Source organism: Equus quagga, chromosome 8, assembly GCF_021613505.1.
Source record: "Equus quagga isolate Etosha38 chromosome 8, UCLA_HA_Equagga_1.0, whole genome shotgun sequence".
NCBI classification, from domain to species: domain Eukaryota; kingdom Metazoa; phylum Chordata; class Mammalia; order Perissodactyla; family Equidae; genus Equus; species Equus quagga.
Window position 1 is genome coordinate 127,747,478 of NC_060274.1, and position 20,508 is coordinate 127,767,985.

Below are 20,508 nucleotides of genomic sequence, written 5' to 3' on the forward strand. Positions count from 1 at the left end.
TACTGCTAAGTATATTCCCACGTATCAAGATGAAGCTCTTATTAAAATAATGTATCATAGAGCCACTAATATTTTTACATAAAATGGTTGCTTGATTATTGCACTTTTCTTTTTGCAACAGATGTAAGCCAGCATCCTCCTAGTTTTCCCTTTTAATGAGAAATCACTTTCTTTTCTGTAACAAGACTAAAAATATATTTTAAATCTATCTGGTGCAGAGTTTTATTAAAATGAGAGCATATAGGCCTTATTTTTCAGTTTACTCTCCTCTTCTGTGTTATATTTTTAATTTTGTCTCCTATATTGTATTTTAAAATTTGGAACCTGCTTATGCTCCTTGGGTGTTTCACTTACTGTCCTAAGGGATTTTTCCAGGTGAATCTGAGAAATTTAGTTGTGTAGCTTCTGTCAGCATTAAAAGCAGACCAGCCAAATTCCTTTGTGCCGTTCTGAAAATAATACTGCAATGTAATGACTTGTTTCTGTGTTATTTTATGCGCTCATTGATAGTGGCTTTTCTGTGAACAGCCTTGACCACAGATAAAACCCTAACATTGCAAACTTACTTGTATATACACAGGGAATATATTATCCTTGCTTGATCCTTCAGATGTGGATATTGATGGGCATCTTGTGGTGTTTTTTTTAAGGTATTGCCATCAGAGAGTCGGCAAAGGTAGTTGACCAAGCCCAGAGGAGAGTGCTGAGGGGCGTTGACGACCTGGACTTTTTCATAGGGGATGAAGCCATAGATAAACCCACGTACGCCACAAAGGTAGACCTCTGACGGGCATTGCTTCTTTCCGTGTATAGCCAGGAACAGAGCAGTGGAATGGATAATGCAGAATGGTAGATTATCTAGAAATTGTGCTTGTGAGTTATGGAATGTATTTTCATTCTTAGGTTTGGAAGGAGGTTTTGTTGTTGTTTTTGAATAGGGTATTTTTGATGTGGGGAATCAAGCAAATTTACGAAGTCCTGGAATGCAGGATTCGCTCAGGCAGTGCTGGGTTAACACATGACAGCAAGCCCTGTGCCTGGGTAGAGTTGCAGGTTGACTGATGAGTCTGTCAGATACGGAAAGTTGCAGATTGATTAATTAAAAAGAAGCGCTAAAGTTATTTAACTAGACATTTTTTCTAAAAAAAAAATGCTCCAGATTGAATGGGATGGTAGATTAGCTGCACTTTTCCATCTGTCACCCATTGTTAAGACGATTCTTTGTACTCAGAAAGGGGTGGAGTAGAATATAAACAGTAATATAACTTGACCTTTCTGGGAGGGTGCCTGTTGTTTCTGTACGTGAGTTAACATTCACTTGGTGCGGAGAGGACCCTATTCTCTGATAATTCAGCTTCTTCCAGGCCAGCGCTGGTAAACTGTTGCTCTTGCTGTTGTGAACTGGACCTTGACTGACTTTGGTTTCTCTTGCTTCAGTGGCCAATAAGACATGGAATAATTGAAGACTGGGATCTTATGGAAAGGTTCATGGAACAAGTGATTTTTAAATATCTTCGAGCTGAACCTGAGGATCATTATTTTTTAATGGTGAGTAACTGGGTCTAAGGGGAGTATATCTCTGTAAATTCCAAATTGCTTAGATTTTAAACTCAAGATACTCTTCCCTGGGGAGTTTTAATTCCTGCTGAAGCTATTTCTGTGGATCAGGATGCTTCTTTGGCAAATAACAGAAGGCTCAACAAAAATGTCTGAAAGCAGAAGGGGTTCGTTGTCTCACAAGGCAGGAGGGGCAGAATCAGGCGTTTCCAGGGCTGGTTCTTTCAGCAGCGTGGCAGTGGAAGCAAGGACCCCGCTTGTGCACTCGCTGGCTTGGCCTCCTGGGTCAGTTCCCCTCAGGCCCCAGAGATGGCTGCCCAAGTTTCTCTACCACCTCTTGGTGTATTTGCTTTCAGAGGTAGAAGCACTTTTTAAGAACTGAGAATCCGTTTCTCAGAAACCTTCCCAGCAGATTTGCCCCGTCCATCCATGCCTAATTCTGTCACTAGCAAGGGGAATGGAATACCTTAACAGGTTTAGATTAATCAGGATCCTCTCGCTGGGGCTGGGGAGGGGACCCTCTCTGATCACCTGGCCCCAGGAGGGTAAGCACCTACACAGGTCTCCAAGAGCAAGGAAGATGGAGGAGCAATAGATTGGGTAGGAAACCAGCCTTGTACTCTGATATCCTCGTGAAGTAGCTGGGTGCCTATGACTTTATGCTTCTTATAGCAGAGGAACCCGAGTCAAGGTGTTATTTTGCCAGGGTTTAAGTCTTAGTGTGAAATACGCTTGAGCTGAGTTACGAGCCCTGATTATGGTACTGTAGTCCCCCTCATCCGTGGTTTCAGTTACCCGTGGTCAACTGCGTCCGAAAAGAACGCTACATCACAGCGCTTAGTCATCCATCTCACTTCGTCTCATCACATGGGCGCTGTGTCATCTCACTTCACAAGAAGAAGGGTGAGGACAGTACAATAAGGTATTGTGAGGGAGAGAGACCACATTCACATCACTTTTACTGCAGTGTATTGTTCTAATGGTTCTATTTTATTATTAGTTGTTAATCTCTTACTATGCTAATTTGTGAGCTAAACTTTATCGTAGGTATGTATATGTAGGACAAAACATAGTATACATAGGGCTCGGTACTGTCCGTCATTTCAGGCGTCCCCCGGGGGTCTTGGAACATGTCCCTCATGGATAAGGGAGGACTAATGAACTTAACTGGTCTTGTTCAAACAAAATAAAACATTACAGAGCACAGAGAAGAAATATTTCTTGGTTGTGGAATCTGTTCTATTGTTCTACTCAACGTTATGTGTTTCCTTCCATGAAATGTTCTTTGTAAGTTAAAATTAATTACCTGTACACAGTGCTTGCTTTATAGAGAGCAATTGCATGTAACATAAGCTGCATATTAAAACCTCCATAATTTAGCTTTGGATTTTTTCCGTGCAAGTACATTGTCAAAGGGTCCCCAATCCATTTATGTAATTCTTTCTAATGTTAAATATCGAATGTCTCTTTAGACCTCTCTGGCTTAAAATATGTTAACCACGAGGCTATTAGGGTAGTTAGTGGAATCCATGTATTTAATATCTATTAAAACAAGTCCTTGAAAGTGCTCTGATCTGTTTTTCTGGCTATGTCTTCACAACTGGAAATTGCCCAGTATGAGTACTGCGTTTTATACGCCCCTGTGTCTTTTCTGTCCTGTGCTTCTGCAGTGGGTTGTGTAGAGTAAACGGAGCCAGGAAGCTGGCAGTGTGTCTGAGTGGTTTTGTCTTTATAGCCAAACAAATCTCAGATTCCCACCTGTCACATTTGGCATTTTTCCTTCTCCAGCACATCACATAACTACCTGTTGTTGGATAGGGTTTTAGGACCAGGCACCATGCCCAGCTGCTTCCTTCTGTCTGCTTCAGCTCGCCTTGCCAGGAGCTCTCCCTCTTAGTCCATGTAGAGGGATGTCTGATCTCAGGCCTGTGGAGCAAACGCACACCACCAGGACACAGCTCAGAGGAAATTTCTCCTGAAAGAAAGGTTTTTCTGATTTAGCTGGCATACATAGGCTAGTAAGATAAAACCACTTGCTAGGAAGGAATTGGAGATATTTGGTGTGAACATGGAAAAGCTGAAGTCCATTTGCCAAAAATGAGTACCTGCAATGAACATTCAGAAAGAATCAAATTTATTAAATTAAAGACAAGAAAATATTCTATTATATGTATTGTGCTTTGAAGTCTGCAAGTCAGTTCATTGCATGATGTGATCGAGGAGGTGATGAGAATGGTGAATTTTTCAGGTTTACACCCTTAATTATCAGTTAATGGAGTAGTTAAAGGGGGGTAAAGCAGGTGTACAGATTTGTGGCCAGTCATAGAAGTTAACTGGAGGCATTTACTGACCTGTACGTCAGAGGAGGCCTCTTGGTAGAAGAGAGTCTAAGAGGTCTGAGTTATAGGTCCCTTAGTAGCTCACAGAACTGTCCTTTCTGACTACTGTGACTAGCCATCTGCACATACAGGGGGAGAATGAGCTCATTACGGCTCATACTTTTCAAAAAGTTTCAGAGACTCAGTTCATACTGGTCATGTGGCTCGAGCAGATAGCAAATGAGAATCATACTATTTTCTCCCATACTGAACTGCCAGAATCATATATTTGAAAGAATTGCAGTGCTCTTAAATGAAAATTGAGTTGTAACTTCAGAAGAGATTTGTAAACTTTTGAATGTGAATCAAGCAAGAAAGAGCAAATGGCGTGTGCTGCTCAAGAAGGCTCGAGAACCAGGAGCTCCAGTGTCCGAGAGCAGGAAGGATGGATGTCCCAGCTCAAGGAGAGAGAGAGAAAATCCTCCTTCGTCTTTTTGTTCCATTCGGGTCCTCAGTGGATTGGATGATGCCCATCCACACTGGTGAGGGCAGAACTCTTCACTCAGTCTACTGAATGCTAGTCTCTTCCAGAAACACCCTCACAGACGCACCCAGAAATAATGTTTTACCGATTATCTCTAGGTCGAGTCAAGTTGACACATAAAATTAACCACGACATGCAGTATGCCCTGACTTACTATAATAGTTCCCTTCCTGGTTCCTTTTTTTTTTTTTTTTGATTCTTCTTTGTCTTCCCAAATCCCCCAGTACATAGTTGTATATTCTAGTTATAGGTCCTTCTGGTTGTGCTGTGTGGGACGCCACCTCATGTGGCCTGGTTGAGCGGTGCCACGTCCATGCCCGGGATCCAAACCAGGGGAACCCTGGGCTGCCAAAGTGGAGTGCACGAACTTAACCACTTGGCCATGGGGCCGGCCCCCCACTTCCTGGTTCTTGAGAATGATTTAGACCTACTCTGCCTAATTCAGTAGCCACCAGCCAGTGCAGAGGTTACTAAGTTAATTACTGCTGGCCCATGTGCTTTCCAGCTTCTAGGATATTGTCATCTCCTCTCCTGTTCGCCCTTCCTTGAGGATTTATATTTTTAAAGGGTTTCTTTACCCTTTAAAAATGTGAATGTAGGGGCTGGCCCCGTGGCCGAGTGGTTAAGTTTGCACACTCCACTGCAGGCAGCCCAGGGTTTCGTCAGTTCGAGTCCTGGGCGCCGACATGGCACTGCTCATTGAGCCACGTTGAGGTGGCGTCCCACATGCCGCAACTAGAAGGACCCACAACTAAGAATATACAACTATGTACCTGGGGGCTTTGGGGAGACAAAGGAAAAAAAAATAAAATCTTTAAAAAAAAAAAAAAAAAGTGAATGTACTCAGTGCCACCAAACTGTGGAGTATGGGAGTGGAGTGATATTAGGTACATGTGTTCTGCTTGCTGTCTTTATCTAGAAATATGGATTGGTTTTTATGATACTGATTATTTTTGAATCAATATCACATGATATTTTACCATTGTTATGAATAAAAATGTTTGTGTAGCTTGCAGTTGTATGTTTTAATTGTGTCATTCAGTATTGAGGAAAAGTAAGAAACTCAATACCTCTAGTTTAGACCTTATGATAAATAATGGTTTGGGAAATTTTTATTTAAATCGGTCTTCTAAAAGAACAGTTACTTGTAGTAAACATAGAAGAAATGGAAGATTGAGGAAGAAATGGATTTATGGTTATGGTTCTCAGAACCTGTGAGGATATGCCCGTAATAATGCTGAGTTTGATTCAAGAACCAGGAGAACCTACTTATATTGTAAATGTTCCATTAAATGGAAGTACATAGATTTTAATGTAAATTCTTGACAGATGGTGAATTGTTTGGCAGCAAGTAATGGAAGTGTAAAAAACAGTAGTTTAAACAAGTTAGGGGTTTTATTTTTCTTAAACAAATTGGTAGTAGGGAGGCCAGTGCTGGTATGGCAGCTCTGTGCTCCAGTGTCTTTAGCATATGGCTTCCATTCTAAGGATGCCCCACAATCACAAGTTGGCTATTGCAGCTCCAGTCATCACCTCTGTTTTCCAGGAAAGTAGTTAAGGGCAAGAGGGAGTCTATTACTTGAGTCTGCTAACCTTGTAAGGAGCTTTTCTAGAAGTCATCAGCTTTTGCTTCTTATTGGCCAGAACTTACTCACTTAGCCATCTCTGTCCACAAGGAATTCTGGGAAATGCTTTTCCTCAGGGCCTGTTGCCTCCTCCTGTGATTGACTTGTGGTTTATCAGTAAGGCAGAGGGAGAGTGGATACTGGGTAGGTAACTTGCAGTGCCTGCTGTAATGATGGGCCCCTAGATGTGAAGACAGTGGCAAAACAAGCATTCAACCGTTTTTACAACTCAGACTGAATTCTGCCTGCGTGCAGAGTGTCATCCACATTGGGGAGCCGACAGGCCAGGGAAAAGCTGTGTCAAGGGCTGCTGCTGTGTGTCCTGCTCTGTGTTGCTGTCTTGCTTCTGTCAAGTTTCTCTCTCTATGGATAAACAGGTCAGGAAGTTGTATGAGGAGTCTCTCTTGTCCTTTCCCACAGGCCGTAACCTACCCCATGTAAAGACTTTTTCTCATTATAGAACTATTAGTATGATAGAGGAAATTTGGAAGCTGTTTATGGGACTTTTCACAATCCTATCACGTTAATGTGATTGTTACTAACATTTAGTAATTTTCATTTAAATTTTCACCCATGTCTCTGTATGATTTCACACTCAATATTGTATCCTCCATCCATCCCCCCATTTTCATACACAGTCTTCATAACCCTCATTATAATGGCGGTACAGTCGTCTACCCAGTTGTCTACCCAAACAGACAGGAAATATCCACTGTGCTCCACTTCGGTGGCCCAGGGTTTCTCTGGTTCGGATCCTAGGCGTGGACGTGGCACTGCTCATCAAGCCATGCTGAGGCGGCATCCCACATGCCACAACTAGAATGACCCACAACTAAGAATATACAACTGTGTACTGGGAGGACTTTGGGGAGAAAAAGGAAAAATAAAATCTTAAAAAAAAAAACTTTCTTTCTAATAAAATGTACATACCCTAAAATTTACCGTTTAGCCACTTTTGAATGTCCAGTCTGGTGACATTGAGTACATTGATATTGTTGTGCAGCCATCACCACCATCCATCTCCAGAAGTTTTTCGTCTTCCCAAACTGAAACTCTGTCCCCGTTAAACACCAACTCCCCTTTCCCCTCTCCACGCCACTGGTGCCCTCCATCCTGCTTTCTGTCTCTATGTGATGTAAGTGGAATCATAGTGTACTTGTCCTTTTGTGACTGGCTTATTTCGCTTAACGTAACATCTTCAAGGTTCATCTGTGTAACATGTGTCCGAATTTCCTTTCTTCTTAGGGCTGAGTAATATTCCACCGCATGTCCGTGCCATGTTTTGTTTATTCTGTGAACTCTTTCCTGTGATACGTAGGAAGCTTGTGTCAGCAGCAGATTTTTTTTCTCAGTTGATTTTTTTTTTTGCCTTTGTAGGTTATATTTTGCACATCTATAATAATTTTAAATTTTTATGTAGTAAACCTATTTTCCTTTCATGTTTATACTTAATCTTCATCCATCTAGGATTTATTTGGGACGTCACTTGATGATGGACTTAAACCCATGGAGCATCCAGGGAGCCGGGGTTGATCTAATCCTGTTGGTAATGTCTTTCTGTAGGCTCGCTTTTTGCTTCAGACCAAGCAGGCCGCTCTTGGCTGCAGGCAGGAAGCGTTCCTGACCGTGCTCTCACTTTCATTCCTTTCCACCTTTCTCTCTCCATCCTTCTCCCCTCTGCTCAGTTTAAATGCTTTGTTTATAAAGTTAACTTACTATTAAGGTACTTGGGTTCCTATTCAGGGTGAGAAAACTTTCTAGATCCCTACAGTCAATGTGTGAGGTCCACTGTTGGTAGTTACGGGGATGTGGACTGAGTGCTTGCTGTGTGCCCAGCCCATGCCCTCCCCGGGAATTCACTTGCCTTCACTCATGCCTGTAACCCCACCGATAGCCCTGCGGAGGCAGCTGTTAGGCTTGCTTTTCATATTCATAGGAGGGACCTTGACAGTTTATCGTAGCCAGTGCTGTGCAATCTCATGCGCTTTAAATGAAAGGAATCGAAAATCATTGCTAACTCTTAGAGTGCTAACTGTGTCGGGCACTTTACAGGTATTAAGAAATTTAATCCCAACCCCTTGAGGTAGGCGCATATAAAATAAGTAATACGTGGTTGAGTGGCTTTGAGATCTCTTATTTACAACATGCTTTTGAGTGTGATGTCATTATTCCTCTCCCATGGTTTAAGATTGCTTCTCTCTCCCATCCAGGGAATATATTCAAATGGTTAAAGCCTCCTTGGGGCCCTGTGGTTGAGCTTAGCATCAGTTGCTACACGAGAGCCCAAACTAAAGCATAAGCTAGCTGATGGCCAGGTTTGTCTGTTTGACAAGATAATACACAGACAGCACAGAATTCAGAAGGTGCAGAAGGATTTCCAGGGCAAGTCTGCCTCATCCCACCTCTGTTCTGCCTCCCAGATCCCCTTGCTAGAGGAAACCACCTTTACCACTTCTTGACGGGTTCACGATTCGTCTTTCCAGACATAATTGTGTACAGGCATATGGATTATGCATAAACTTTTGTTTTATACAAATGATAACAAAATATACATACTGTTGAACACCTGTTTTTTATTAAAAAAAATTGTGTGGTGGCACATTGGTTAAGTTTGTGCGCTCTGCTTGGCGGCCCGGGGTTTGCCAGTTCGGATCCTGGACATGGAGCTATGTACTGCTTATCAAGCCTTGGTGTGGCAGATGTCCCATGTATAAAACAGAGGAAGATGGGCATGGATGTTAGCTCGGGGCCAGTCTTCCTCAGCAAAAAGAGGAGGATTGGTGGCAGATGTTAGCTCAGGGCTGATGTTCCTTGGAAAAAAAAGTTGTGGGCTAGTCCAGTGGCCTAGTGGTTAAGTTTGGCGTGCTCCACTTTGGCAGCCTGGGTTCGGTTCCTGGGCACAGACCTATACCGCTTGTCTGTCAGTGGCCATGCTGTGGTGGTGGCTCACATACAAAAAAGAGGAAGATTGTAAACTCAAAATGGATCAAAGACCTAAAGATTAGGCCTGAAACAATAAGTCTTCTGGAAGAGAATATAGACAGTACACTCTTTGACATCAGTTTCAAAAGAATCTTTTCGGACACTATAACTCCTCAGTTGAGGGAAACAATAGAAAGAATAAACAAATGGGACTTCATCAGACTAAAGAGCTTCTTTAAGGCAAGGGAAAACAGGATTGAAACAAAAAAACAGCCCACTAATTGGGAAAAAATATTTACAAGCCACTTATCCGACAAAGGGTTAATCTCCATAATATACAAAGAACTCACACGGCTTAACAACAAAAAAACAAACAACCCGATCAAAAAATGGGCAGAGGACATGAACAGACATTTCTCAAAAGAAGATATGAATATGGCCAATAGACACATAAAAAGATGTTCATCATCGCTAATCATCAGGGAAATGCAAATCAAAACTACACTAAGATATCACCTTACACCCGTTAGATTGGCAAAAACATCCAAAACCAAGAGCGACAAATGTTGGAGAGGTTGTGGAGAAAAAGGAACCCTCATACACTGTTGGTGGGAATGCAAACTGGTGCAGCCACTATGGAAAACAGTATGGAGATTTCTCAAAAAGTTAAAAATAGAAATACCCTATGACCCAGCCATCCCACTACTAGGTATCTATCCTAAGAACCTGAAATCAGAAATCCCAAGAGTCCCTTGCACCCCTATGTTCATCGCAGCATTATTTACAATAGCCAAGACGTGGAACCAACCTACATGCCCAGAAACTGATGATTGGATAAAGAAGATGTGGTATATATACACAATGGAATACTACTCAGCCATAAAAAAAGACAAAATTGGGCCATTCGCAGCAACGTGGATGGACCTCGAGGGTATTATGTTAAGTGAAATAAGCCAGTCAGAGAAAGATGAACTCTATATGACTCCACTCATAGGTGGAAGTTAGTGTATTGACAAGGAGATCTGATCCGTGGTTACCAGGGAAAAGGGGGAGTGGGGGGAGGGCACAAAGGGGGAAGTGGGGTACCCACAACATGACTAACAATAATGTACAACTGAAATCTCACAAGGTTGTAATCTATCATAACATTAATAAAAAAAAATTAAAAAAAAAAAGAAGATTGGCAGTGGATGTTAGCTCAGGGTGAATCTTCCTCAGCAAAAAAAAAAAATTGGTAAAAACCTAATATGAAATTTACCCCCAACCATTTTTACCTGTATAGTTCAGTACTGTTAACTGTATTCACATTGTCATGTAAGAGATCTCCAGGACTTTTTCATCTTGCAGAACCAAAGCAATAGAGATTATTATAGAGACTGTTTTCATATCAGGACATACAGAGCTCATCCTTTTTAATTGCTGCAAAGTAGTCTATTTTATGGATGTGGCATAATTTCTTTAATCAGCTCCCTAACGATGGGCATTTAGGTTGTTTCTGGTCTTCTGGTGCTTGTAGACAATGCTGACTTCTGACCTCTGCCAGCCCCTGGTTTGAGACGTCTCTTGCCTGTAGAATGTCATTTGATTTTGTTTCTTGGTCTTAGCTGAGAGACTTTTCCTTTTCAGTTGGTGAGTTTCTCACTTGTGTTTGCTGATGATTTTAGTACCAATAACCCTCCTTCATCGAGCACATTCCGTGTGCCAGGTGCTGCTGGGAGCACGTAGACCCCCTTCCTGTTTCCACCTCTGTGCATAGGTGCTGATCGTACACAGAGACGAAGTCACTCCCCAAAGTTAGTGAAGTCGAAGGCCGCGATGTGACCCAGCGGGTTGGACTTCAGAGCTCCCGTGCTGACCCCCGGTGTTGCATGCCACGTGTGGCGGACATGCTCGGTCTTAGTGCAGCCATTTTACTTTATGTCGTGCTGTTTGTTTTTACTGTGTTTTATTCATGTATTAGTATTTTTAAATTCAGGCTTGGTTTTCTCTTTGCTTTGTATTGGGTGTGTGTTCTTTCTGATAATTTGGTGTTTTTTTTTTACGTGTTTTATGTAACTATAATTGCATATAATATGTTTACCATATATTTGTTTAGGGGTGATTAACTACTTTCTGCTGTGATTAGTGACCAAGTGGGTACATTTCCACATTTTCTTTTCTCCTCTTCCTTTCTTCTGCCACCTGCTTTTTGTTGATTATGTTACTAAACTGATGGTCATTTTAACATTTATAAATTTGTGTATAGTGGTGCCTCTTATATAACAATACCTTTTGATTCCACGATAAGAGGATATCAGTGTCTTTCTATTCTCTCCTCCTTTCCGTCTACACGTCTCAACTTGATATTATTTCTACTGTTTTAATTTATTACATGTACATTCTGTTCTGTAACTTTAATTCCCAGAAAAGAGAAATCTTTGGTCTTACATCTTAGATGGGCTAATTGCTCACTCTAAGTCTTTGGCTATACTTTCTGCTTTCTTCTTGTTTGGTTAAAGTTTGTCTTCTAGTAGTTAATTCATGAAAGGCTCATGGAAACCAAATTCTCCAAGGTCTTGTATATTTAAAGACGTTGTGTTTTTGCAACATACTGGGTTGGCAGTCCGTTGAGATGTAGACTTCTTAGGTCAGGCCTTTCCGCCCTGAACCCTGTAAGTGTGGCCCCAGGGGCCCGGGGCTCCAGGGTCTGTGCTGACGGCCCGCGCTGCCTGTGCTTCTCCCGCTTTAAGGTTGTCTCAGCTCTAACTGCGGGATTGAACTACCATCGGCTGGGGGCTTAAACAACAGATGTTTGTTTTCTCACAGTGCTGGAGGCTTTGCGGCCCACATCCAGGTGCCGGTGGAGTTGGTTCCTGGTGAGGCCTCTCTTCCTGTCTTGCAGGTGGCTGCCTTCTCGCTGTGTCCTCCTGTGGCCTCTCCTCTGTGTGCAGTCCCCTGCCCTCTTCTCGCTGAGTCCTCCCATGGCCTCTCCTCTGTGTGCAGTCCCCTGCCGTCTTCTCGCTGAGTCCTCCCGTGGCCTCTCCTCTGTGTGCAGTCCGCTGCCCTCTTCTCGCTGAGTCCTCCCATGGCCTCTCCTCTGTGTGCAGTCCCCTGCCCTCTTCTTGCTGAGTCCTCCCATGGCCTCTCCTCTGTGTGCAGTCCTCTGGTGTCTTTCCCTTTTCTTACAAAGACATCAGTCCTGTGGCGTTAGGACCCCACCCTTATGACCTCGTTTAACCTTAATTATCTTCTTGGAGGCCCTGTCTCCAAATGCAGTCACGTTGGAGGTTGGGGCTTCAGCATAGGAATTTTGGGGGCACTGTTCAGTCCATAATAAAGGGTAATGTGGGCTTTTTTTTTTTGCCAGAAGGCCTGGAGAATTTTTATTCATTCTTTTGTTTTTGTTTTTGTTTTTGTTTTGCAGCTTTAAATATGTGATGCGTATCCATATTTATTGACATGGAAAAATGTCCACAACATATTGCTGAATGACAAAAAGCAGGTTTATTTATTCTTTTAATCTTTCTGTAATCCTTTCATTTCCTCCTATTTGATAATGGTTATTATTTAAAAATAGACGTTTGAATTTTTTGAAATGCCTTTGGTCACGATTTCCTTCTGCTTTGTTTTTATCTTTTTCTGGGTGTATGTTTTTTGTCTGCCATTTGTTTTCCTATTACTCTCCTCTCTCCCCTCTCTTCTTCTTTTAGTATTTCATATGGTCTCTCGCTGGTTTCCTTATGCTCTTTCCTCATCTTTGAACGAGGGGCATTCTTCCTGGAATAGCAATGTTCGAGAGTTCAGGCCTGAGGGCAGGGTGGTATCTGGGTGAAGCTGCTGCTGCCCTGGACTCTGCCTTGTGACTGACGGCAGAGGTCTTCCGTCTCACCTTGCCTTCTGGGCGCAGGTGGCAGGTGGGGAGTGGGAACGCTCCTGCAGCTGTGCTGCTCAAACTGATCTTCTCGTCCAAGCACGGGCTCACTGCTTTTGCTCTTCTGTGGAGAGCTCTAATTCGCCTGGGATCTGAAGTCGCCAGTATTCTGTTGCGGTCTCCTCGCTTGTCTTGGTTGGGTTTTCGCTGCCCTTGGCAACTTGCTGCAGGTCTGTTCAGTTTCAGGGTGTTGGTGTTATCCAAGATAATTTTCTTTTCTGTGACTTGTTCTTGTTTTGGGGTGATTAATAAGAGCAGAAGTGTTCTGAGAGGTCTTTACTCTGCCGTCTTAAAGCTTTTAAGACTCACAGCCAGATTTCTTTAATTAATCACTCTGAGTTTATCTATAAAATTAGGGAGTTGTACAGCATCCTGATTAAACTGCTTTTAGCTTAACTTTTTTATGATTCTAATGTAATTACATGAAATTTGGGTGAATGGTAAATATAGTGAATTTTTGTTTTCTTATAGACAGAACCTCCACTGAATACGCCAGAAAATAGAGAGTATCTTGCAGAAATTATGTTTGAATCATTTAATGTGCCAGGACTCTACATTGCGGTTCAGGTAAAATCAAAGTGAATTTTACGATTCCCAAAGGACCATCTACTGGAAGAAATGGTGATTCCAGAGGCTCTCTGTTAAGATCATGCTGCGTGGTCTTCCTTTTTCCACTCCCTCAAAACACGCACACACACATGCACTCCGCCCCCCATTCCGGTTCAAACATTTATACTGTTGGTATAAAATTTGTCCGGCTTTATCTTTTTATGTACATTAAAATCTAATGCACTTTTCTCTGGGTGATAAGATCAAGATGTAAAGTGAAAGCTTCTTTCACTTCTGATCATAAAAAAAAAAGATACTGTAGAACCTGTTAAAAAACAAAATAAAACAAGGTTGTAATCTATCATAACATTAATAAAAAAAAAAAAAACAAAAAACAAACAAAATAAATACCTGTAGAGAGGTCCTCCGTATGGACTTTGGGCTCCTGTGGGTCCATGAGTTTGCAGACCTTCCTCTGAAGCTGTTTGTTCTCTTAGTCTGGGGATTTTTGTTGGTTTCAGTTGTTACAGCTCTGCCACCCTATATAAGGGAATGGACTGAAATATTTTGGAATAAATGAAATAGGTGTTTTCTAAAATGTTTTCTGTGTAACACTAGTTCCTTACTCTTAAGAAAAAGGAGGAGTTGCATAGGAGGATGATTTGGGAGACGCCCCGTGCGGTGGCCCCTGCATGGTGATTCACAGTGCACACGGGCATAGTAAAGGTCTGAGAATGCCTGCATTAGAGAAATCTGTTTATTCCAACACTTCCAGAAATCTTCCCCCTCCCCTAGGTTGTTTACCTTCCTCAGAATAGGGAGACACTTTAGAAAACACTGGACCAGTGGTTCTCAAAGTGGTCTGTGCATCAAGTCACCTGAAGAGTGTGTTTTAAAAGTACAGATTCTCAGGCTTTATCTCAGACCAAGGTTTTCCAGCGTCAGTACTGTGGATTGGGCAGTTCTTCGTGGCGGGGGCCATCCTGTGCATTGTAGGGTGTTTAACAGCATCTTTGGCCTCTTCCCACTAGAGGAAGCACCGCCTCCAGCCTGCCCTCCCCCAACTGTGACAGTCAAAAATGGCGCCAGACATTGCTGGATGTGCCATGGGGGGCAGAAGCTTGAGGACCACTAAAGTAGACCTACCAGATTAGAGTTTCTGGGCGTGAGGCCTAGTAATCTGTCTTCTTAGAAACTCCACAGATGATCTTACTGCAGCCTGTCTGTGGGCCCACAGTGGGAACCAGTGGATTAGAAATTAAAATCTTCTTATTCCATAATAAAATTCCTTTGTGGCTTTTCTTTGTAAAAATTTGCTTTATTTTATTGAAAACTTGACTCCTGCAGTTTTAGGTATACTAAATTTGTGTGTTAGGTGTTCATCTTGGAATTTGAATTTTCGGGAGAAGATAGAGGTTAGGGAAGGGAAAGAGTTATGCAGACTTAGTAAGAGAGAAAGAGCTCATTGACTGAGTCTGAGAACGAGCAGGCAGAATCCTCCAGGAAAATTTCCCTGTATGCTGACGGTTTCTGTGTCTTTTGTCCAGGCAGTGCTGGCCTTAGCGGCATCTTGGACGTCTCGACAAGTTGGCGAACGTACGTTAACAGGGATCGTCATCGACAGCGGGGATGGGGTCACCCACGCTATCCCAGTGGTAAGCAGAACGTTCAGTGCTTCTCTCTCTCTAGGCCTCACCTGACTTGAGGTAAGGGAAGAAATTAAGAAAATACCCTTTTACAACTAAAATACCGCATTAAAGGCATATCTCTAGTTAGGAAATGTAACAAGAACTTTTAAGCCCAGGTGTGTGAGAAAGAAAAAGCTGCTGAGCGCCCGTGGTGTTGACGATGTTAAATTCCAGTGGCACATTCTGCCGTTGGGGTGCCAGCGGTCATTTGGGGTCTCCGGGGCCTCTGCTTGATCCCCTGGGGTGACATCCCCAGCAGGACCTCCCTGGCTTCTGTTCTGAGCTGTCGGGGTAGACATCGGCTTGGGTATCAGATATCTGGGTGTGGTGCATGCCCACTTGAAGGATGATCTGTGTGTTCTGCGACAAGCCGTGGATAGCTCTCACCAGCTCATGCTTTAGAGAATTGCTTCTTGCTTTTAAAAATATATTTAAGAGCCAAGAAGGAGAGTGTACATTTCAACTTGCAGAATTCTCTGCAATGTCACTTTTTGGTTTTAATTTTCAAAATATTAGAGAAGTGATTCCTAATTCAGGCTTCAAGAGACATCTCTATTTTTCTGTCGGTCCAATGGACTGCATACCTAAATGCTATTTAAAGTTTTTTTTTGTGAACATTAATTGAAACTGTCCAAATGGGGGTGTACAGTGGAAGGTCAGACTTGCTCTCTCCTGATCTTCCTCCTCGAGGTCCCCTTCTCAGGCATCCCTGTTACTAGTTAGTTATGCATCTTACAAGTACGTTTTCTGCATATCTGACGTGTATGTGTGTAGCTCCTGTTTAAAATGCAAACTAGGGTTTTTTTTAAACAATTCATTTACTTTAATTGAAAAAATGGTCACCATTTCAGTTCTGGAAGTTAAGGGAATGATATACTAATATGCTAATGATTTGGTTCCTTCAAGGTCAGAAATCACTGGAGGGGAAGGATTAGTGGTTGATGTGCCTACAGACAGGAAGGAAAAAGCCAGATTCCTCCCAGGCGCCATCCTTGTGCCCCTGCCGGTGTGCCCTTTGCACAGGGTGGGGCAAGGAAAGGGGGCAGGCGTGAGTGATGCCCTGCACAGCGTTCTCCGTGCTGGGAGCACCCTCAGGCGGGTCTCACAGCACCGCCACCTCTTGTGGGTCACTGAGAAGTGTTAGTGCCCTGACATGTAATGCTCACGGGGAGATTCCGGCTTCTGGCTTCTTCCCTGAGCAGTGCAGATGAGATCCAGGGAGAGGGGCTTGTGGGCCTGCCCCTCTGCCCTTCTCCTGTGTCTGATGGAGGAGAAGGAAAGAGAACAAATTTCACGGGGTGTACAGGCTCACAGAGAAAGTTGTTTTTAAAATTTTCATCTGTATCTTAGTTCAGTTATTTTCCTGATTATAAAAATTACATTTGTTGTACAAAATTTGGATAAAATAGAGAAATGTGAAGAAGAAAATAAAACGACCTGCAAACCCACCCGGAGAACTGTGTATTGTACTTTTGGTCGTGTAGCTTTCTAAGCTTTTTTTCTTAGACACATGTGTGTACACGTTGTAAGCAAAATTGGAATATCCTACATCTGGTTTTGTATTCTAATTGTATAATATAATCCTAAAGTTGTATTTTGTGTATTGATTTATCCCTGATATTTTTTCTTATGGTTAAATATTCTGTGAAAAAAAATTTAATAAGTATATAATAGCCCATCATGTGGGTGTTGCATAATTCACTGAGTTAGTTTCCTACTGTTGGACATGTGGGTTGTTTTAATGTTTTTCATGCTGTGATGAAGCTGATACTTATTTAACACTGGTTGAATTAATTATAGAAATGTTATATATATTGCGTAGAATGTAATAATTGTGAATAGTTTGTGGTGGAGAGCTAATATTCTTATGAGTTTAAGTTGATCTTTACTATTTTAATAATTTGTGCATATCTTTTATCTCCATCATAAAATATTTTACAAATAATTTGGACTCTGGAAAGGCCAGTTCTTCTCTTACTTCCAGAAGTTGGCTACATCAGAAAGAAAGATGAGAGGAATTCCGTAACTTGTCCTGCAGCTTTATAATCGTTAGAACTAGTGCGTCTGTGAGGTGAAGCCGGCAGTTCCCTCCAGCGCCCGCTGTCCCACTGGACGGGTGGCACAGAGGCCAGTGCTGTATGTGCGAGACCCGAGTGTCTCCTCTTCATCTGATGAAACTGTGCTGGGAGTTACCCCCTCTGCCCCGCAGCCCCCATAAGCACGCTGGAAGTGTGCCAAGCCTGTGGCTATCGTGGTGTGTTGTGCCCACAGGAAGGTGGTGCGGGGGCTCGGGCCGGCTGTGAGCTGCAGGCGCGTGAACTCATGGCCCCAGCCCGCTGGCGGTCGGCCCCAGCTCGTTTCCTGGCTCTGGGAGGGCAGTGGAGTGCAAGGAGCTGAACTCGTGACCGACGAGGTCTCAGATAGCGTGCTGTGTAGGTTAGCTTCTCAGAGTTGTTGCTAACAATACAGCACCTAATACAGCCAATGGAACCATTTCTCGAGTCCTTTGTACCTGCCAGACAAGTGCTGTGTGCTTGACCTACTGCATTTCACTAATTCTGTATTGGAAACCCACGGGGTACTACTACTTGCCCCGTATTTTTTTTTTTGAGGAAGATTAGCCCTGAGCTAACATCTGCTGCCAATCCTCCTCTTTTTGCTGAGGAAGACTGGCCCTGAGCTAACATCCATGCCCATCTTCCTCTATTTTATACATGGGACATCTGCCACACCAAGGCTTGATAAGCAGTACATAGCTTATGTGGGACGCCTACCACAGCATGGCTTGCCAAGCAGTGCCCTGTCCGCCCCCGGGATCCGAACTGGTGAACCCTGGGCTGCCGAAGCAGAACGTGCGCACCTAACTGCTACGCCACCAGGCTGGCCCCACTTGCCCCGTATTATGGGTGAAGGTACTGAAGCTAAAACATGTTAACAGACTTGTCCACGGTCACTCAGCCGACAGAGGTGGAACCGGGATTTGAATCCAGGTCGTTAGAATCTAAGTCATGCATACTTAACCAAATTGTTGACTTTTACAGATAAGTAGACTTATAGTTGGTTTAACGACTTACAGATAAAACATTTTCCTTTTTGTTAGAGGAGCAAAAAATTCGATTGGATTCTGTGTTCTGACGGACAGCATTACTGTTTGGAAGTGAACTGTCCTGAGTGGTTTTCCTCCTCATGTTGCTCATAAGTGTCAGTTTGTTTCTGGAGAGTGTCAGGTTACAGTGAGGGATTGTGTGCTCCAGTCCTGAGCTTTGCAGAGCGGGCTTCAGTGCATGCTGCCAGTGCTGGGTGCCGGGAGGGCAGAGGTACATGCTGCTGGTGACAGTGCCGAGTGCCGGGAGGGCGGGTCCAGCTCAGAGTCCCGGGAGTTGCTCACGCAGTCCCTCTGCTCCTCTTCTTCCCCAGGCGGAGGGTTATGTAATCGGAAGCTGCATCAAACACATCCCCATTGCAGGTAGAGATATTACGTATTTCATTCAACAGCTGCTAAGGGAGAGGGAGGTGGGAATCCCTCCTGAGCAGTCACTGGAGACCGCAAAAGCCATTAAGGTAAAAACAGATGGGAAACGGGCCGGTTTGGGGGTGAGAGAGAAATGGTGTCTGGACACTTCCCCTTGCTGCCATCACCCTGCCCCCGCCTTCCTTCCTCTCCCCTCCCCGCGAATGTGGGTCTTGATCTGTTTACCACTTGAGTTAAGGGGCTGAAGGACTAAAGCTTCGCCTCTTCCTCTGAACGTAAATGCTTGTGGAGGTTCCAGCTGTAAATGAGAACAGCCTGACAGCCGGTGTTGAGCCCCGGCTGCACGGTACAGAATCATTTAATTGGAGCCTAATTGGATAGGACCTTCAGTTAACTGAATGTGTCTTCCACATCTCCCTCCGTGCTTCATTTCTAGAATAGGGAGCAAACAGCAGCAGCAACTGTGACTGTTAGGAATCCTGGAGGTGACCAGTGTTCAAACTGACTTCCAACATCTGTCGTGTGCAGTTCTGTACCCTGAGAATTACACTGCAGGATAGTGCCATTCTAGGATCCAGAATCACTAAACAGAATACGCCAGTGTTTGCTAGACTCTAGTTACCATGCTCGAAAAGTTACAGGAAGTTTTAAAATTAGAGAAGTGAGAGAAGGAGAAAAATGGCTGTTGGTCCTGATTTAAAATGTTCACCTGACTAGTCTCTGTATTGCTCTGTACGTAGCAGTTGACTCTTTCTAAAGAACTTTTATTTTCAGGTTGCAAAATCAGGGCAAATGATTATTCTTTTAGTTAGAATGTAAGAGATTCTTAGTAATGCAAGGATAATTATTTATAGGTGAAGAGGGAAGGATTTTGTTTGTTTTTGGAGGATTTAAGTGTGGGGTGTCACATGTGACCCCAAGCATCTCCTTTCTCTTAGAACACACAGTTTTTGAGCTGCAGAGGAGTTTAAAGGGAGGCGAACCTGACTCCCCACCCCGACTGCTTTCCTCCCATCCCAGCCCCCGTAGCTGAGGCTGCTTGAAGGAAAGGAAGCATCAGAGATGACGCCCGCACTGTGCATGACACTCTTGGTAAAAACGGGTATTTTTAGGACAGGGTGCACTGGTATAGGTAGGGCTCCTGCGGGCAGGGTGGCAGCTGCTCCGGTGTTCCCGGGCCTGGAGTTTCCAGGGATAGGGCACTCTGCGCTGGAACGGTGCAGTCCTGGGCACGCTGGAAGAGCTGGTCCTTTTCCTCTTGGGAAAGTTTACAGAAGTATCAGAAGACTTTCTTTTTAGACTAAAATATTTGCCAGGATTTCCCCTCTCCCTTTCCTTCCCTTTCTTCAGTGAAAGAAATTTGAATATTTGATCTGCCGTCCCTCGCCGCCCCAAATCTGTTACAGATGTGAATCAGAATTGACCCTCTCGTTCCGATGCTTGAGTCGATCGGGGGAGCGCGAATGTTCCCCTTTTCAGTAAAGATTCCTGAGTGTGGTCACTCGTGGTGTTGCTTTCCTGGTCCTCTCGTGGCATATACTTTACTCACTGGCTCTCTGGGCTCCAATTCTGACCCTGAGTTCGGAGCTGGCCCGTTCAGGTGATGACAGCATATCGCTCAGCTGTGGAGAGACTCCTTGTCTACTCCACACATCGGCTGCACTGCCCCTGCTGTGTGGGCTAGCCTTGCTCTCAGTGCTCATCTCACCTCTTTCTGTAAAGGAAGACATCCTGGAAAGAGCGGTTTAGAGTTACCCCTGGGTCATGTTACCACCATGGCCGTCTCCTGTGGTCGTGAGCAGGGCTGAGGCCGCGTAGATCATGGCTCATGCCATCCTTGCTGCATGAGCCCGGAACTTAAGACTAACACTGCTGCACTCCACTCACCGTCCTGGAGGCACTTCCTGCCATCAGCTAAGCTGG

At 43.7% G+C, this 20,508-nt stretch overlaps 1 protein-coding gene across 3 annotated transcripts in view; it reads left to right on the forward strand.

Moving 5' to 3' along the window:
- The window catches only part of ACTR3B (actin related protein 3B), an 80,931-nt gene that overhangs the window by 33,868 nt on the left and 26,555 nt on the right, over positions 1–20,508 (forward strand). For 2 of the 3 annotated variants that reach the window (XM_046669959.1, XM_046669961.1), the window contains 5 exons: positions 651–775; positions 1,438–1,548; positions 13,348–13,443; positions 14,973–15,080; positions 18,531–18,674. In XM_046669959.1, the coding sequence (XP_046525915.1) occupies positions 651–775; positions 1,438–1,548; positions 13,348–13,443; positions 14,973–15,080; positions 18,531–18,674 (584 nt within the window). The remainder of the gene's footprint in view (positions 1–650; positions 776–1,437; positions 1,549–13,347; positions 13,444–14,972; positions 15,081–18,530; positions 18,675–20,508) is intronic. The other variant, XM_046669960.1, reaches the window with a different exon arrangement.